The sequence below is a fragment of the Panthera leo genome, chromosome D4 (assembly GCF_018350215.1).
Source record: "Panthera leo isolate Ple1 chromosome D4, P.leo_Ple1_pat1.1, whole genome shotgun sequence".
NCBI lineage: Eukaryota > Metazoa > Chordata > Mammalia > Carnivora > Felidae > Panthera > Panthera leo.
The window spans coordinates 29,906,082-29,924,858 of record NC_056691.1 but is presented as its reverse complement, the minus strand read 5'-3'; the positions used below and the strand labels follow the sequence as shown (position 1 = coordinate 29,924,858).

At 34.2% G+C, this 18,777-nt stretch overlaps 1 protein-coding gene across 1 annotated transcript in view; it reads right to left on the bottom strand.

The window, feature by feature from the left end:
* ERCC6L2 (ERCC excision repair 6 like 2) overlaps positions 1 to 18,777 on the bottom strand; it is a 132,434-nt gene that overhangs the window by 76,989 nt on the left and 36,668 nt on the right. Inside the window, 2 exon segments of the mRNA XM_042912276.1 lie at positions 1,434 to 1,627; positions 16,163 to 16,282. Of these exon segments, the coding sequence (XP_042768210.1) occupies positions 1,434 to 1,627; positions 16,163 to 16,282 (314 nt within the window).

Here is an 18,777-nt window from a genome sequence, read left to right as displayed (position 1 = left end):
AGCATGCAGCCTGCTTGGTATTCTCTCTCTCCCTCTCTCTTTCTCTGCCCTTCTCTCTCTCTCTCTCTCTCTCTCTCTCAAATAAATATTTAAAAAAAAGAATAGGGGCGCCTGGGTGGCTCAGTCGGTTAAGCGTCCGACTTTGGCTCAGGTCATGATATCACAGTTCAGGAGTTCAAGCCCCGTGTTGGGCTCTGTGCTGACAGCTAAGAGCCTGAAGCCTGCTTTGGATTCTATGTCTCCCCGTCTCTCTGCCCCTCCCCCATTCACTCTGTCTCCCTCTCTCAAAAATAAATAAAAACATTAAATTTTTTTAAAAAAAACTAAAAAAAAGAATAAAGATGCTTAGCTCTCCAGACAGCTTTCAATACCCTTTATGATGTTCCTTGCTTACCACACTGTTGTTGTCTCCCAGCCACTTTCCTCTTACACGTATGCTGTAGCCATGAGATACAGAAAGCATCAAAACTGCTTTCATTTATTCAAAAGTAATGTGATCTTTATTGTTTGAAGGCCTCTGCAAATGCTGCTTGTTCCCTCTTCCTGCATTACTCCCCTACTCTTCAACTCTTACTTATCCTTCAATTCTTTTTTTTTTTTTTTTTTTTTAAGTTTATTTATCTTGAAAGAGAGAGAACATGCACAAACAGGGGAAGGGGAAAGAGAGAGAGGCAGAGAAAGAGACAATCCCTGCCGGCTCTGCACTGGCGGTGTGGAGCCCAACACGGGGCCTCAAACTCACAAACCGTGAGATGATGACCTGAGCCAAAATCAAGAGTCACACATTTAACCCGACTGAGCCACCCAGGCACCCTTCGTCATTCAATTCTTATCCAGCTCATAGGTCATCTTCTCTGGGAAGCTCCCTGACAACTCTCCTCACTCTGCAGCAAAGTTAGGTTCCTTATGTTCTTTCTTACAAAGGATGCTCCCACTGCATCCTTTCTTACATACTGCAACACTCATATGCTTTTATAATTATGTCTCTAGATGCCTCATTAAAATCTTAAGATGCAGGTAGGCATTAAGTCAGTTCATTTCTTTTGGGTACTTATAGTCCTGGAATACTGATTCTCAATATGTTTATGTATTTTTTGCCAATATACATTCACAACAAACTCCCATAATTAAAATCACTCATGAAAATCACCATCTTAGTCTAGAGGTGCCATATGCATAAAAGGTTGTACATGAGATTTAGGACAGTCTTACCCTTCTGTAACAGGCATTGTTTGGAGAGGGAATAAAGGAAATACAATGGACTGTATAAAATCTGAAGGTTTTTCCTTCTTAGAAAATAAGTTATTATAAATTAGTTCAATAGTTCTTAAATGAAATTAAATTATGCTATGGATATTTGGAGCTTTTTTGAAAATCACAATATAAAGGGATGTAAACAATATTAATGTAATCATTCTCATTATTCCCATTACCTGTTCAATTCATCCAGACATAAGCGCAGTGTTTCATAAGTTGTTAGAGCAATTTCACATTTCCTCTGCTTTACACGAATCAGTTCATAGTCTTTTTTGTTACCATGTAAAACAGTGACTCTGAAATATCCCCAGGTGTCCAATTCATCTCTCCAGTTGTAGAGTACAGAAAGAGGAGCAACTATTAAGAACATCTAAAAGAAGAAGAAAAAAATTATGATATATTTTTTAAATGAAAAAAAAAAAAAAAGAAATCCAGAATACCAATAGTCCTATTCTTTAGTTTCTGGCACTGCAGTTAATAAGAATAAATACAACTTAGTGATTGGATATATCTGGATATAGAAGACTGTCAAAAATACTTTGTCATCCACTTCTCTTTTATTAGGATAAAACAGATATCTAACTCTGTCCAAAGGAAGAGTTGTTTTTTATTTCCCCCCCTCCCCGCCAAAAAAAAAAAAAAAAAAAAAAAGGAGCTGAGAGATAAGAGAGAAGCAATTTTCCAAAAGAGAAGAGTATAATCAGAACCCAAATAATAACTTCAAGAGCCAAGGGGGTAATATATAAAGCAGGACAGGTTTTTTTCTTGAAATACATGGTTTTCTGAAGCTCTTTCCTTTGCATTGCCCTAGTCCATTTCCTCTTTCCCTCTTTCAGATACTGTCAGTTGGAGACCTGGAAAATTCATTAGAAAATTGAAGCAATTAGAAGAAAACCGTTACCCCTCTTACCATTAGGTCAATAATCTACCTGTATTTATTTTCATGTATTCTGCCCTCCCACACATTACCATGGATGAATTGTCCATGTTCTTATCTGAAAATAAACCTTAAACTTACACAGTGGCTGCCATCATTTCTTGCCAACATAAAATCAATGCTGGAGAAATTGCCTCCAACTGCCCTATGAGACTAACTTTCCCTTTTTAATGTACCACATCCATCCACAAGTGAGTAAGTTCTAATTTCTCCCAGAGTTAAAAAACAAAACAATACCCCAAATCCTCTTCCTTAAACGTATAACTCTCTTCAGCTATCCCCTATTACTTTACCATCTTTATAGCAACGATCCCTACGAGTTATCAATACTTACTGCTTTTACTTAATCTCCTCCAGTTCTCCCTTGAATTCATATAAATGGGACTTATGTCCTAGCCCTCCAACCAAAGCAGTCCTTGTGAAGATTAACAATGTATCTGTGTTTAGTTTTCACATGAATATTTTGGGGTTCCACTGAACTTCCCTTGTACTAACCCCAAATCCTGCTGTCATCACACATTTTAATTTTTTAATGTTTTTATTTCTCATATTATCACTCTTTCTAAGCTATTATATTTAATAGTGTTACAAGTTTCTTTCCTAAAGTTTTATATTTGTCCTACTCGATAAAGATCAGCAAATCAAACATACTGAAAATTTTCAGTTTAGCAAAATTAACTAATACAATACTAGTCTAAATCTTGCTCTCTCTTCTATGAAATATTTCAGCTAGGCCATTTGTCAGGTATAAGAATTCAAAGCTGTGATTGTATTTTGGAAAGAGAAAGAAGAAGAAAGAACAGAAGATTAACCTACTGAATGGCAGAGTTCCTTTTTCCCACCCCAACATCAAACACACATAAATACTTTCTTGTCATACTTGATTCATCTCAAATACTTTTGCCTTTGGTTTGGAGTTTATCCTATGAATTCTATTATTCTCTTACCTTCAAATACAAAATCTGGGATACAAATACTAAGTCCAAGTATAGTCTCATCCCATCCCCCCCATTTCTGTTATTACAAAATGAAAATGATGGGTCCAAACTCCATCTGAGCACTTTGAGCAGTTTTCCACTTCAGATATCATTCATCAAAGTTGCCAATGAATCTAAAGATTCTTAGAATCAGCCCTAAGATTCAACAAGTTTTAAAACGAAGACATTTCTTATTATTGGTCTTTGAAATTGCAAAAGGTAAATAAAATAGTTCAGTAACTCATTTTAGTACTGAGAGGTCAGAGAACTGAGTTATGCCATTTGCAAAGTCCAGAGAATGTATATAAGAAGAATGTAAAGTCTTTACTACCATGCTATGAATAATATTTCATTTAGCAAGCCTTACTTAAGCACAAGATGTCAAAACAATAAAATGGAAAGCAGTGTCCAGCTGCTAAGTCACTGCACATAAAACAACATTATTTGTTATTCTGAAGCTAAGAAACAATTTTATAAAACTAGATCTAAAATGTAATATACATAGAATTAAAAGTTGCTCACTTAAATATTACTAACACCAACAGAGGCCACATTTAATCCTTCAACTAGAGAATACTGAATTACTTTTATCTCTTTCAACAAATCTAGTTCAATAATTGAAACACATGCTTTTAAATCTTGAATCTTCTTGTACTATGGCTTTAGGAAAATGATGTGATGTGGGCTGTGACAAAATAACCAAAGATGTTTTTCATGTGATGATTTCTGTGGTAGGAGGTACAGTATTAACGATAATTACCATACCATTATTGAGCACTTGCTGTATACCAAGGACTGTGCAAAGTAGCTGACAAATATTAACACAAGGACTTTACATAGAAATGCTACAAAGTAGGAGTATTTAGTATTTTCCTAATAAAGGATGAGATGAGATAACTAAGGTGTAGAGATGTTAAATAACACACCCAAGGTCCTACTCCTATTAGATGGCAAAATAAGTATCTGAACCCATGTCTGTCTAAAACTCAGCCACTACTATATATCATATTAGTATTGTAATTTGCAAAGTCCATGACCATGAGATACAGAGCTCTCTTATTTACCACTATAACTCCAGAACTTTGTATAGTGTTTAAAAACAAAGGTGTTCAAATGATAAATGAAATAATAAATGCAACAATCCATGTCAGTGCCAGAATAGAAACAGCAATGTATATTTAGAGAACAATAGACAAACAGAACCAAAGCAAAGGTCTCACATGGGAGGAAGTGAAGATATCAAAGTGAAAAATAATACGTACCTTTACAGAGAGAAACTATAGACCATAAAATTGAAATTTTTGCCATACATAACTCAAAGTTCTAAAAAATATTCCCTGTAATTACCTCTACAATGTTAATTCCTTAAAAAAATGCCAAACCTTAAGAAAGAAAGAAAGAAAGAAAGAAAGAAAGAAAGAAAGAAAGAGAAAATGCCAAACCTGGAGTGCCTCGGTGGCTTAGTCAGTTACACATCCAACTACTGATTTTAGCTCAGGTCATGATCTCATGGTTCATGGGATTGAGACCCATGTCAGCTTCTGTGCTAACAGTGCGGAGCCTGCTTCAGATCCTCTGTCCCCCTCTCTCTCTGCCCCTCCCCACTCATGTGTGTTCGTTCTCTCTCACACACACACAAAATAAACAAACTTTAAAAAATTTTTATTAAAAAATGCCAAAACTAATTAATTTAAACCCTATAATATGTAATTGATAACTTTTCCTTTGGAATACTGTGGCTGCCCAGAGTTGGGCTCTGTGCTGATAGCTTGCAGCCTGGAGCCTGTTTCAGATTCTGTGTCTCCCTCTTCCCTATTCCTCTCACGCAGCCCCTCTCTCTCTCAAAAATAAACATTAAAAAATTAATATATATTATATATGGGAATTTAAGTTTAGAATCCATTCTAGTCATGAGCCTCTCCAAATCTTTTTTTTTAAAGTTTATTTATTTTGAGAGAGAGCACACGGGGGAGGGGCAGAGAGAGAGAATCCCAAGCAGGCTCCACACTGTCAGCACAGAGCCTGTTGTGGGGCTCAGTCTCACGAATTGTAAGATCATGACCCAAGCCGAAATCAAGATTCAGATGTTTAACCAACTGAGTCACCCAGGTGCCCCCAAATCTTTTTTTTAAAGTAGCAGAAGAATTTTACCAAAACTTGACATTCTTTAAAAATATAAAATTACAGACCAATAGCACTTAAATTAATGGACACCAAACCAATAGATCTCAAATCTTGCAATTAAATAAATAAGGTATGAAAATGGAAATGACAAGTAAAAGTATAAATATTAATAGAAAATATATGTAAAGCAATAAAATGAACAGTAAATCAATTATTAAGAACAGTAAAATAATTAAGAAAGCGGAATTTATAAAATATATGTCTCACCTTAAATGACACATTAGACCTGTTGGATTTAATATATACAGAATATTCTATCCCAAAGGAGAATATACATTCTCTTCAAGTGCACGTTACAGTTTTTGGTATAGACCATATGTTAGGCCACAGAACAAATCTTAATAAACTTAAGGAGACTGAAATCATATCAAGCATCTTTTCCTACCACAATGCTATGAAACTAAAAAGGAAAAGGGGAGAATTCACAAATATGTAGAGATTAAGCAACATGCTACTCATGATAAAAACCCTCAACAAGGTAGGTTTAGAGGGAACATACCTCAACATCATAAAGGCCATAGATGAAAAGCCCATAGTCAACATCATCCTCAATGGGGAAAAACAGAGCTTTTCCTCTATGGTCAGGAACAAGGCAGGGATGTCCACTCTCACCACTGTTATTTAACATGGTACAGGAAGTCCTAGCCATAGCAATCAGACAACAAAAAGAAATAAAAGGTATCCAAATCAGCAAGGAAGAAGTAAAACTTTCACTATTTGCAGATGACATGGCATACTATATAGAAAACCCGAAAGACTCCACCAAAAATACTGCTAAAACTGATATGTGCAGTCAGTAAATTTCTGTGAGTTGATTTCAGGACACAAAGTCAATGCACAGAAATCTGTTGCAATTCTATATACCAATAATAAAGCAGCAGAAAGAGAAATTAAGGAATCAACCCCATTTACAATTGCACCAAAAATAATAAGATACCTAGGAATAAACCTAACCAAAAAGATAAAGGACCTGTACCCTGAAAACTATAAAACACTGGTAAAAGAAACTGAAGATGTAGAGAGCCCAGAAATAACCAACATTTATATGGCTAATTAATTTATAACACAGGAGGCTAAAATATCCAATAAGAAAGGACAGTCATGGGGCACCTGCGTGGCTTAGTCAGTTAGGTGTCCAACTCTTGATTTTGGCTCAGGTCATAATCTCAAGGTTAGTGAGATTGAGCCCAGAGTTAAGGTGTGTGCTGACAGCATGGAGCCTGCTTGGGATTCTCTCCCTCTCTCTCTGTCCCTCCCCTGCTCATGTGTGCTCTCTCTCTCTCTCTCTGGCTCTCAAAATAAATAAATAAACTTAAAAAATAGAGAAAGGACAGTCAAGTCAATGAATGGTGTTGGGGAAACTATACAGCCACAAACAAAAGAATGGAACTACTATCTCCTACAGCACACAAAAGTTAACTCAAAATGGATTAAAGACTTGAATGTAAGACCTGAAACCATAAAACTCCTAGAAGAAAACATTGGCAGTAAGCTCTTTGATATTGGTCTTAGTGATGATTTTTTTATATGTGACTCCAAAAGCAAAGGCAACAAAAACAAAAATAAACAAGCAGTACTATCAAACTAAAAAGCTTCTGCACAGAAAAGGATATCATCGACAAAATGAAAAGACCACCAACTGAATGGGAGAAAATATTTGCCAATCCTATATCTGATAAGGGGGTTAATAACCAAAATATTAAAGAACACATACAACTCAATAGCCAAAATATCTAATTTAAAAATGGGCAGAGAGAATCTGTATAGACGTTTTTCCAAAGAAAAGGAAATGGCCAACAGGCACATAAAAAATATAACTGATCATCAGGGAAATGCAAATCAAAACCACAATGAGATATCACCTCACATCTGTTAGACTGCCTATTTTCAAAAAGACAAGAAATAACAAGTGGTAACAATGATTTTGAGGCAAGGAAATCCTTATGCACTACTGGTAGGAATTAAAATTGGTGCAGCTACTATGAAAAACAAAAAATTAAAAACAGAACTACCATATGATCTAGCACTTTCACTTCTGGGTAGTTATCTGAAGAAAACAAAAACATTAACTTGAAAAGATGTATGTACTCCCATGCTCATTTCAGCATTATTTACAACAGCCAAGATATGGAAACATCTAAGTATCCAGTGATGGATGATAAAGAAGATGTGATACATATGTATCACATATATATAAAACATGTCACATATGTACATATACATGTATACACACACACACACACACACACACACACACACACACACATATACAAATGTGGAATACTATTCAGCCTGGACCTTAAGGGCATTATGCTAAGTGAAACAAGTCAGACCAAGAAAGAGGAATACCATTTGACTTACTTATATGTGAAATCTACAAAATAAAACAAACCAAAAATCAAGCTCATATATCACATATATATATCACACATCACATATATGTGTATCATATATATATATATATATATATATATATATATATCTCACATATCACACACACACACACATGAATACATATATACATGTAGAATACTATTTAGCCATTAAAAAGAATGGAATTCTGTCATTTGTGATAACCTGGATGGACCTTGAGGGCATTACGCTAAGTGAAACAACTCAGACCTCAAAAGAGAAATAGCATTTGATTTCACTTATATGTGGAGCCTACAAAATAAAACAAACCAAAAAATCAAGCTCATAGATACAGAGAACAAATTGGTGGTCACTGGGGTGAGGGGGTAGTATGCAAAACAGGTGAATGGGGTCAAAAGTACAAGCATCCAGTTATAAAATGAGTAAGTCATGAAGATGTAATATATGCCATGATGACTGCAGTTAATAATACTGTATTACATGTTTTAAAGTTGCTAATACAGATCTTAAAAGTCCTCCTCACAAGAAAAAAAATTAAAAAAATTTCTAACTATGTATGGTGACAAATGTTAACTAAACTAGACTTATTTACTGTGGTGATCATTTTGCAATCATTACGTTGCATACCTGGAACTAATACGTCAATAATACTTCAAAAAAAAAAGCCTGATAAAGCATGTGGCTTTAATATATATATATATACACACACACATATATGTGTATATATACACATATATGTGTGTATATAATAAACATGACCAATTAGAATATAAAATTTTAAAAATTCCATTTGAAATAGCAACCAAAAAGAAAGAATACCCAGTTAAACTTAATGAACAATAAACAAGGTCATACAAAGAAAGCTAGAAACTCTGAGGGGCATGAAATAAAACTTAAGCAAATGATACAACCACTCTAGGATATGTACTATTTACAGTGTAAAGATGTTCACTCTCCCTACGTCAATCAATAAATTCAGAAATACTACCTAAAATATCAATAGGTTTTTAAGAGAAAGTTGAGAAAATTTGAAGATAAACTAGTCTTACCAAACATTGAAACATATTATAAACCCAAAAAAGTTAAAACTGTTCAGCACTGAAAGAGAAAGGAGCAAATAAATCAATAGGACAGAACAATATATCTAGAAATATACCCACAAATATGAGTGTTGTTTTACTCAAAAGTGACCCTTCAAATCATTGTGAAAAAGAGGGCTTATGCAATAAATGACAGTTAAAATAATTGGCTAGCCATCTGAAAAAAAATAAAGCTGAATTAATAGATTAGTCATTATAGCAACATAAATTCAAGCTTACACAAAGATGTAAAGGTATAAAATAAAATCATATACATTACAAAAGAATCATGGGTGAACTTACAATCTTAGGTACAAAAGACTTCTAGGCAGGCATAAAACCGAGAAGGTATAAAGATAAATATATTTAACTACCCAATTTTTTTTTAAATGCAACCAACAAGTCAAAAGCTGACTCTGAAAAAGAAAAATATTTACAGAATATATAATGGACAAAAGATTAGTTTGTAGAACATATGATTAAGGACTATTAAGAAATATGATTAAAACTAGAACTTGATTTTTTAAAAAGCTATTAAAAATGTCTTTTAAGATTCTGAAAAGATACTCGACTTCACTCATAATTAAAAGAATAGAAATCAAAGCAAGATATAACTTTTCTAAATCTCTGACATAATTTATGTAACAAACATAAATCCCTTGAATAAATAAAAAGGTGGGAAATAGACACTATTCTGTTTTCCAAAGTGATTTTCCAAAGTGATTCTGTTTTCCAAAATGATACACTATTGGTAAGAATACAAACTGGAACAAGCTTCTGAAAGGCAATTTGACTCTAGCTATCAAAATATAATATGTAAATACTTAATTTCAGTATCACAGATTGTGTGATTCCAGTACCAAGAATTTATCTTATGGGTATGATGGAAAGAGATGTGCATGAAGATTTTCACAGTAGCATATATCTTTATTTTCTCATGAATACCAAGAGGATTATCTTGGTATACATCAGAAACTAAAGAAATAGTGTGTAGCAAATAAAATGCTGGAAACTTACTTTTTGTTCAGTCACCATTGAAACTGCTTCTCATACTGTGATTAGAAAAATTCTCTGCATTAATACTGATTATGAATTTTCATAGATTCTCTGAAGTTTTATCATATAATATTTTAAAATTAATTTACTTTGATTCATTTTCTTAAAGACTGAATTCCAATCCTAATAGCCTAAATCTAAAGAATCATTCCAAGAATTAATATTTGAAATGAATACTTTGTGTCTTTTCATTTAGGAATTTGTTCTTGGCACAAAGCATTTATTTTATGCATTCCTAGATGACTTATTCACACTTGAAAAGTTTCAAAATGTATATGAGATGTATCATATCACACACACATACCTCAAATCTACCACTCCTTAATTTGTTGCATTTAATTCATTAAAGGATTTTTTGCAAGGAGTTCCAACATTAATTTTTCAGGATTCCATTGCAATTCTGGCATTAGCATAATAAATATAAAGTAATTTATTTTTTCTCTAGCTATTTCATAGACCATCTTTTAAAAATGCACAAGATTTTATTTTATTTTTTTTAAGTTTATTTATTTATATTTGAGAGAGACAGAGCACATGAGTGGGGGAGGGACAGGGAGAAAGAATCCCAAGAAGGCTCTGCACTTCAAGTGCAGAGCCTGACGCGGGGCTTGAACTCACAAACAGTGAGATCATGACCTGAGCCGAAACCAAGAGTCAAATACTTAAGCAACTCAGCTACCCAGGCGCCCCTAAAAATGCACAAAATTTTAAGTGGACCAATACAAATTTATCTTTTAAGAATTTCATCACACAAAATTATAGTATTTGTTTGAATTCACTTCTGGGGAATACTTTAGGATGTCATTGGCAATCCCATTAAAAGCTTTATGAAATTCCAGTTCACATGATCAACTAAACACATGTATTTATTGATGCCATTTAAAACAAAAGAACAAATATAAAAATAAATCCATAACAGTGTAAAATGCTTCGAAGGGGCACTGCCAGAGGACCAGAAGTGTGTAAGAGTATAAGAAAACTGCCATACTTAAAGAACCGAGGAATCCATTCTACACTTATGTAAGAGAAAACTTGCCCAAAAAACACAAAGTGAATTTTCCTAAAAAAATAGACTTCAAGCCAAACACTGTAACAAGAGACAAAGATCATCAGATTATAATAAAGGGGTCAATTCATTAACAGAATATAACAACTGTAAATATTATATGCAACATCAGAACATCTAACTATATAAAGCAAATAACAGATAGGAAGAGAGAAAATGACAGAAATATAATAATAATATGGGACTTCAACACCCTACTTTCAACAATGGATAGATCATCCAGAGAGAAAATCAGTAAGGTAACATCAGACTTAAACTATACATTACACCAGATTGGACCTAAGAGGCATATACACAACATTTCACCTAAGAGCAGCAGAATATATATTCTTCTCAAGCACATATGGGACTTTCTCCAGGATAGATAATATGTTAGGCCACAAAAGAAGTCTTAAATCATATAAAACGTATTTTCAGACCACAATGGTATGAAAGTAGAAATCAATGACAAGAGGAAAACTAAAAAATCCACAAATGTGGAGATTAAACAGTATGCTCCTGAATAATGAATGGACCAAAGAAATCAAAAGGGAAATAAAAAAATATCAAGACAAATAAAAATTGAAACACATATCAAAACTTTTGGGATGCAGCAAAAGAAGTTCTAAAAAGAAAAACTTTCTACATTAAGAAAAAAGAAAATTCTCCACTAAACAACCTAACTTTACACCTCAATAAACTATAAAGAGAAAAGCAAATTGAGCCCAAAGTTAGTAGAAGGCAACCACAAAGGTCAGAGTGGAAATTAATGAAATAGAGACTAAAAAAACACTAGAGAAGATCAATGAAACTAAGAGCTGGTTCTTTGAAAAAAAAAAAACAAAATTAGCAAAACTTTAGCTAGAGTAAGAAAAAAGAGAACACTCAAAATTAGAAATGAAAGAAGAGAACTTATCACTGATAACAAAGAAATACAAAGGATCATATAAAATTACACAAGTATATACCACAAAATAGGTAACCCAGAGGAAATGAATACATTCCTTGGAAATATATAACCCAACAAGACTGAATCATGAAGAAAGAAAATCTGAACAGATCAATTACTAGTAAAGAAACTGAATCAATAACCAAAAACCTATCAACATAGAAAAGTCCAGGACCAGATGGCATCACTAGTGAATTCTACCAAATATTTGAATAAGTAATGTCAATCCTTCTCAACAATCCTAAACTCATTTTTCAAGACTAATGTTATCCTGCTATCAAAGACAAGGATAGCACAAGAAAAGAAAATTATAGATGTAAAAATCCTCAACAAAACATTAAACAAACAGATCTGTCAGTCCATTAAAAGGACCATACACCATGATCAAAGTGGGATTTGTTTCTGAGATGCATTGATAGTTTAAACATAAGAAAATCAATAAATGTGATACATCACATCAACAAAATGAAGGATAAAAATCATATTTCAATAATTGCAAAAAAAAAAAGCATTTGACAAAATTCAACATCCTTTAACGATAAAAACTCTCAACAAATTGGACAGAGAATACATACCTTAACAAAATAAAGACCATGTGGGTACCTCGGTGGCTCAGTCATTAAGCATCTAACTTTGGCTCAGGTCATGATCTCACAGTTTGTGATTTCGAATCCTATATCAAGTGAGCCCCAGCCCTGCTTCAGATGAGCTCGAGCCCCACTTTGGGTGAACTCAAGTCCCACTTTGGGTAAAACATGAGCTCCAGGTGAGCCCCACTTCCCTCTCTCTCTCTCCCCATCTCTCTCTGCCCCTCACTCACTTGCGCTCTCTCTCAAAACAAAACAAAACAAAACAAAACAAAACAAAACAAAACAAAACAAAAAAAAGCCCACATATGACCAGCCCACAGTTATCATCACGCTCAACAGTGAAAAGCTGAATACTTTTCCTCTTAAGATCAGTAACAAGACAAAAATGCCTCTTTTTTTTTTTTTTACGTAATTTATTGTCAAGTTGGCTAACATAAAGTGTATACAGTATAAAGTATATTCATAAAGTGTATACAGTATAAAGTGTATTCAGTTCTTGGTTTTGGGGGTAGATTCCTGTAAATCATCGCTTACAGATGACACGCAATGCCTATTCTTGCCCAGTTTATTCAATATATTTCTAGAAGTCCTAGCCAGAGCAATTAGGCAAGAAAAATAAACAAAAGGCATTCAAATTGTAAAGAAAGAAGTAAAATGTGTGTTTGCAGATGACATTACACGTAGTAAATCCTAAGATGACAAAAACAAACAAACAACAACAACAACAACAACAACAAACAACCACTTAGAACGCAGTAAAATAAGTTCAGTAAATATGCAGGACACAAAATCAATACACAAAAATCACTTGTGTTTCTATACATTAGTAATAAATTACTGAAAAAAAAGAAATTAAGAAAACAATGTAAAGAAATAGTAGAGTAATTTATTAAAGGAGAAACAATTATGCCAATCATCTGCTCCAGAGAAGCAGCACTCTGCTTCCCCTACATAAAGTACTGTGTATATTTTTCCAAAGCAGGAGAACATCTTCAAAATTCATAGTGAGTGTTCGGGTTAAAGAAATATCTGAATTTCAAGGTTGAATAAAAAGTCCTATATACTTTAAAACAAAAAGAAAATTTCCTTTCCAAGGAAAAAGTCAATTCAGTATTGAATCCTCATCTATGACAAGGAGTGACAGAAGAAAATAAAATTATTTTGGTCAACTTTTAAGAGAAAATCCTTAATTTAGAATTCTACACACAGATAAACTATCAATCCAGTATGACAGCACTATAAAAGTACACAAAATTTTTGAAACAAATAATAAAGTTGTTAAGCAAAAACTGATACAAATGCAAGAAAAAATGAGAAAGCTAAAAGATATAGTGGAAATTTAATCCATTTCTCTCAGGATCTAATTGCTCAAATAGATTTAAAAAAGAAAAGCATTAATTTTAACAATACAATTAACAAGCCTGATCGAAATATTTATAACTATGTGGCCATAATAACAAAGAATGCACAAAATACTAGCAAACATTTAAAATTAAAAAAAAAATTAATGTTTATTTATTTTTGAAAGAGACAGGGCTTGAGTAGGGGAAGGACAGAGAGAGAGAGGGAGACACAGAATCTGAAGCAGGCTCCAGGCTCTGAGCTGTCAGCACAAAGCCCAACACAGGGCTCGAACTCACAGACTGCAAAATCACGATCTGAGCCAAAGTTGGGCACTTAACTGACTGAGCCACCCAGGCACCCCAGCAAACATTTTAAAATAAGTGAAACTACATAATATTCACAGCATTAAAAACACTTGACCATGGATTTAGCCACACACACAAAAAAATACCAACCCTATTATCCCAAAAACAAAAGTAGAAAGTAGAAATCAACAATAGAGGCTAAATACTCCCATCATTCTCCATTCCCCAATGATATCTATTTACTTGGAAATTTTACACTTTGCTTTATTTTTTTTAAGTTTATTTATTTATTTTGGGAGAGAAAGAAAAAGTGTGAGTGGGGGAGGGGCAGAGAGTGGGAGAGAGAGAATCCCAAGCAGGGTTTGCACAGGCAAGATCATGACCTGAGCCAAAGTCGGACACTTAACCAACAGAGTTACACAGGTGCCCCTAAACTTTGCATTAAATAGTACTTGAGTAAAAGCTATAACTGGAGTCACAGATAATTTAGAAAAGAATACTGAAAGACTACATAGTAAAAACTATGGAATGCAGCCAAAGTAGTACTCAAAAAAACATTTACAGCTTTAATGAAATTTATTAGAATATAAGAAAGATGAAAAATAAATAATTAAGAATTGAACTGAAGGAGATAGAAAAATACCAGTGTATATATATGTGCCTATATAAATATATAAATGTAAATAAATATATATTACAAATACATATTATATATAAATACCTTTAAATACCTAAAGTATTACTTTTCCCTGTTGTTTACTCTGTCTGCTAATTATCACAACTGACATAAGATATTCATAAACTCTGCACTGATATTTAGAATCAAATAACAACTAAAAACAGGACTTGAACTCTAGAAGATTTAAAACACATCAAGAATATGTTTTTGTTTTTGTTTTTTTTTTAATTTTAACGTTTATTTATTTTTGAGACAGAGACAGAGCATGAACAGGGAAGGGGCAGAGAGAGAGAGGGAGACACAGAATCTGAAACAGGCTCCAGGCTCTGAGCTGTCAGCACAGAGCCCAACACGGGGCTCGAACTCACGGACCATGAGATCATGACCTGAGCCGAAGTCGGATGCTTAACCGACCAAGCCACCCAGGCGCCCCAAGAATATGTTTTAAAAAAAGAAATTAAATTTGACATAGGATGTATTTATAATATTAAAAATAATAAAAAATTTAAAGTAATAATAATACCATAAGCCATTACTTCTCAAAATTTTGCACAGAATTGCCCCACTGATAGACAAGAGTAAATTGGTCTTCTCAACAATCTTATGTATATATAAGACTTATGGATGAGACTGTTTTAAAACTTGTGGAAAGTGATTCATTACCATAATATAACAAAGATTTCATAAAATCACTTCATCTTTATTTCTATCCAGTTTCCTGGTGCTGAGAACATAAAAGACACAAAAGTACACCTTTTTCTTTCATTATTTTATTAGAAATATATTATTTTTTATGAGTCATATATGAGATATCTATAAATATATATTTATAGAGGAGAAAGCTGATGTACAGCTATGAAGACCATTCATAGTCACATGGGCAAAGATAAGTTAAGACCTTAATTGTTCTGACTCCAACTTCAATGGTCCTGATATAGGAAGAACTTGTTACATATTTTCAGGATGTAATTACTCTGCTAACAACTTTATCAGTTAACATACCTTTGTTAGCAACATCTACAACTGTCTTCCTTTCATTCTCCCATAAATAAAAAACAGGATAGTAGACTTCAATGAACTTTACATACACAACAATGGAAATTTAACAAATTAATGAAAGTAAGTCCTGTAAATCCAGCCAAGGAAAAGACTGAAACCCTCTAAAACAATTTAAGCTAAAATTGTACTTTCCCATTTTGAGAGTCAATCATACTTAATTTGAGGATGAAATTGATAATCCTTCAAGAATTAGGCCTATAAAATAAGTATTTTAACAATGTCTTTAGATTCTATGTTTTAAATTTATACTATAATGTGTGATGTTTATAAGTTTCTATATACTTTTCTAATACCAGCTTCAATAGATGTATGCTTCTAAACATCTTACCTTTTTTGCTATAGAAGGGGTTTCCTTTTTCATACTTCTTAGTAAAAACTCTGGCATGTTGTTTTCAATATCCTCACGAGTTCCCTTTTTATGCAAAACTGCAGCCAAAAATGAAATAACCTGGGAGGAAAAAAAAAAAAACAAACCAACGTTTCAATTACTGGGTAAATGTTTCAAGATGGACAAAATTTCATGGCTTACATGATTAACTACCCAATTAGTGACAATTTGAGTATGTACAAATAGATTTATTACAGGGAAAAACAACATGAAATACTAGTATTGGTTTTCTTTATATATATCAACAACTAAATGTACAGTACACATTACCCTTCAATATAGTATAAAAGAATTTTCATGTTGCTGTCTCTTCCACCATAAGTTCTACCTACTCAATGAATTCTTCCTTGATCTCATCAGTCGGGACATTACCTTATTTGTTTCTCTCCATGAAAACTATCTCTTCATATACTCTATTAGAATAAACTATATACGTTCTTTTTTCCCTGTAGAAAACAAAGCCCTTAAGGGAGTAATACTTGGCTCATAAAGTTGTGCACTTCTGTTTATCTAATAAGTATAGATGGAATGATAGAATGTTATTTCAGGATAGACTAAGACAATTCACTCACAGACACACCACTATGAATAACAGCTATTCTCCAAATATCAAGTAAGAAAGACAAAGAGACATTATAAAGGAAATATAACCCCCATAATGAAGAGCAAGAAACATTTAATCAACTGGACGTTGGTTCAGATTTTAGCATTAGTTGCCTGGCAGCTATGTAAACTTGGGCAAGATGGTTAACCTCTTAGAATAACTGTAAAAATACTTGAAAATAGCAAAAATAAATATTTGCAGAGTTGTAGTAAAGATTGGGGGGGAGGGGCACCTGGATGGCTCAGTCAGTTGAGCGTAGGACTTTGTCAGGTCATGATCTCATGATCTCATGGTTCATGAGTTCGAGCCCCACATTGGGCTTGCTGCTGTCAGCCCAGAGCCCGCTTCAGGTCCTCTGTTCCCTCCTCTCTGTCCCTCCCCTGCTGACATGCTGTCTCTCAAAAATAAAATAAACATTAAAAAATAAATAAATAAAAATAAAAAATAAAATAAACATTAAAAAAAAAGTTGGGGGAAAGTATTTGAGGTATCCATATGGGAGAAAAGAATTAATCATTACTTTAGAAAGATAAATTATATAAATATTAAAACCTAAAGAAAAAATTTTCAGAAAATTAGGAAAAAACCCAGAAAGGTGTTTTTAACATGAGTACGATTACCTATAATCTCAATCCCAAATGACAGAAGAAAAAAATGGTGTAAGAGAAGTAGTTGAAGAGATAAAGGCTGAAAACTTCTAAAAACTGATTTAGAAAACATTAAGCCATATATTCCAGATCCACGAAGAACATTAAACCAATAAATAAGTAATAAATAAATAAACAAACAAGCAATCCACAAGTAGGTGTTTCATAGAAAACCTGGCCAAAACTTGAGACAAAAAACAAAAAAAAACAAACAAAAAAAAACAACCAAGAGAGGGGGACAGGAGTTAAGCTGGCAGAGGCGTAAAGAAACCCTAAGCTTGTCCTGTTCCTCCAACATAGCTAGACAGTTATTATATATCATTCTGAATACCCAAGAAGTCAATCAGAGGTCTGAGAGAACAAAAACTGCAAGTCTACAAGTACAAAAGTGACCACCTTTTGTAGGAGGTAGGAGGTGTGGAGAGTTGATATGGAGGAGACAGCTTCAGGTACAGCATCAGGGAGGGAGGCCGCTTACAGAGGCTACCACAAAGTATTATAAACAGCAGAGCACAAAATCTGAAATTTTAGAAGTATGTTATAATGGGGGATGTGCCTGGCTTAAAGGTGCTCAGGTGGTGAAGCTGGGCAGAATCCCAGATGTGACAGTGTGGTCTTAGGATCCCCTGAGTCGCAGGAAGAATGGGTGGCACCAATGTACTGCACTTTTTCTAGGCATAGGAGTGGGGACTCAGGCTGAGGGCAGCAAGCAGGGGTGACGGCTTTTGGCTCTGTTTTGTCATAAACGTTGAAGTACTATAGGGTCATGCAACCACTTTCCTCACATAGTCCAGCAAAAGCTCGCTGAGACTCTCCCCCAGAGGAACAGTGTGGGTCTGCACCATGGGATTCCCTAAAAGTTGAAGTTTTGAAACTCCTGAGATAAAAACAAACAAAAACAAAACAAAAAAACAACAACCCTCAGACATGGGTGGCAGGGTGAACGCAGGGTTCTGCTGGAAACCAGATACACAAGGGGGGTGAATGACTGCTCTTCTGTGAGCATTCCCTGAAGGAGGGGGCATGATTTTCAGCTCCAGGGCTAGAGACTGGGCACCACCATATACATCCCGCCCCTCCGCACTGAAAGCCTTCAGTGAACAAAACAGCGCCACCTGGTGAAGGTCAGAGCCACTTCACCAAGCACTGTCCCCTTGCGCCCTGAGGCACATTTGTACTGAAACAAGTCAGCCTGAGAATCAGCACAGCAGGCTCCTCCCCCAGAAGACCCGTACTTGTTTGCACCAAGTCTACTGATCATAGAGTGCTACAAAGCTTCAGTTCTAGGGGCAATAGGATCTAGC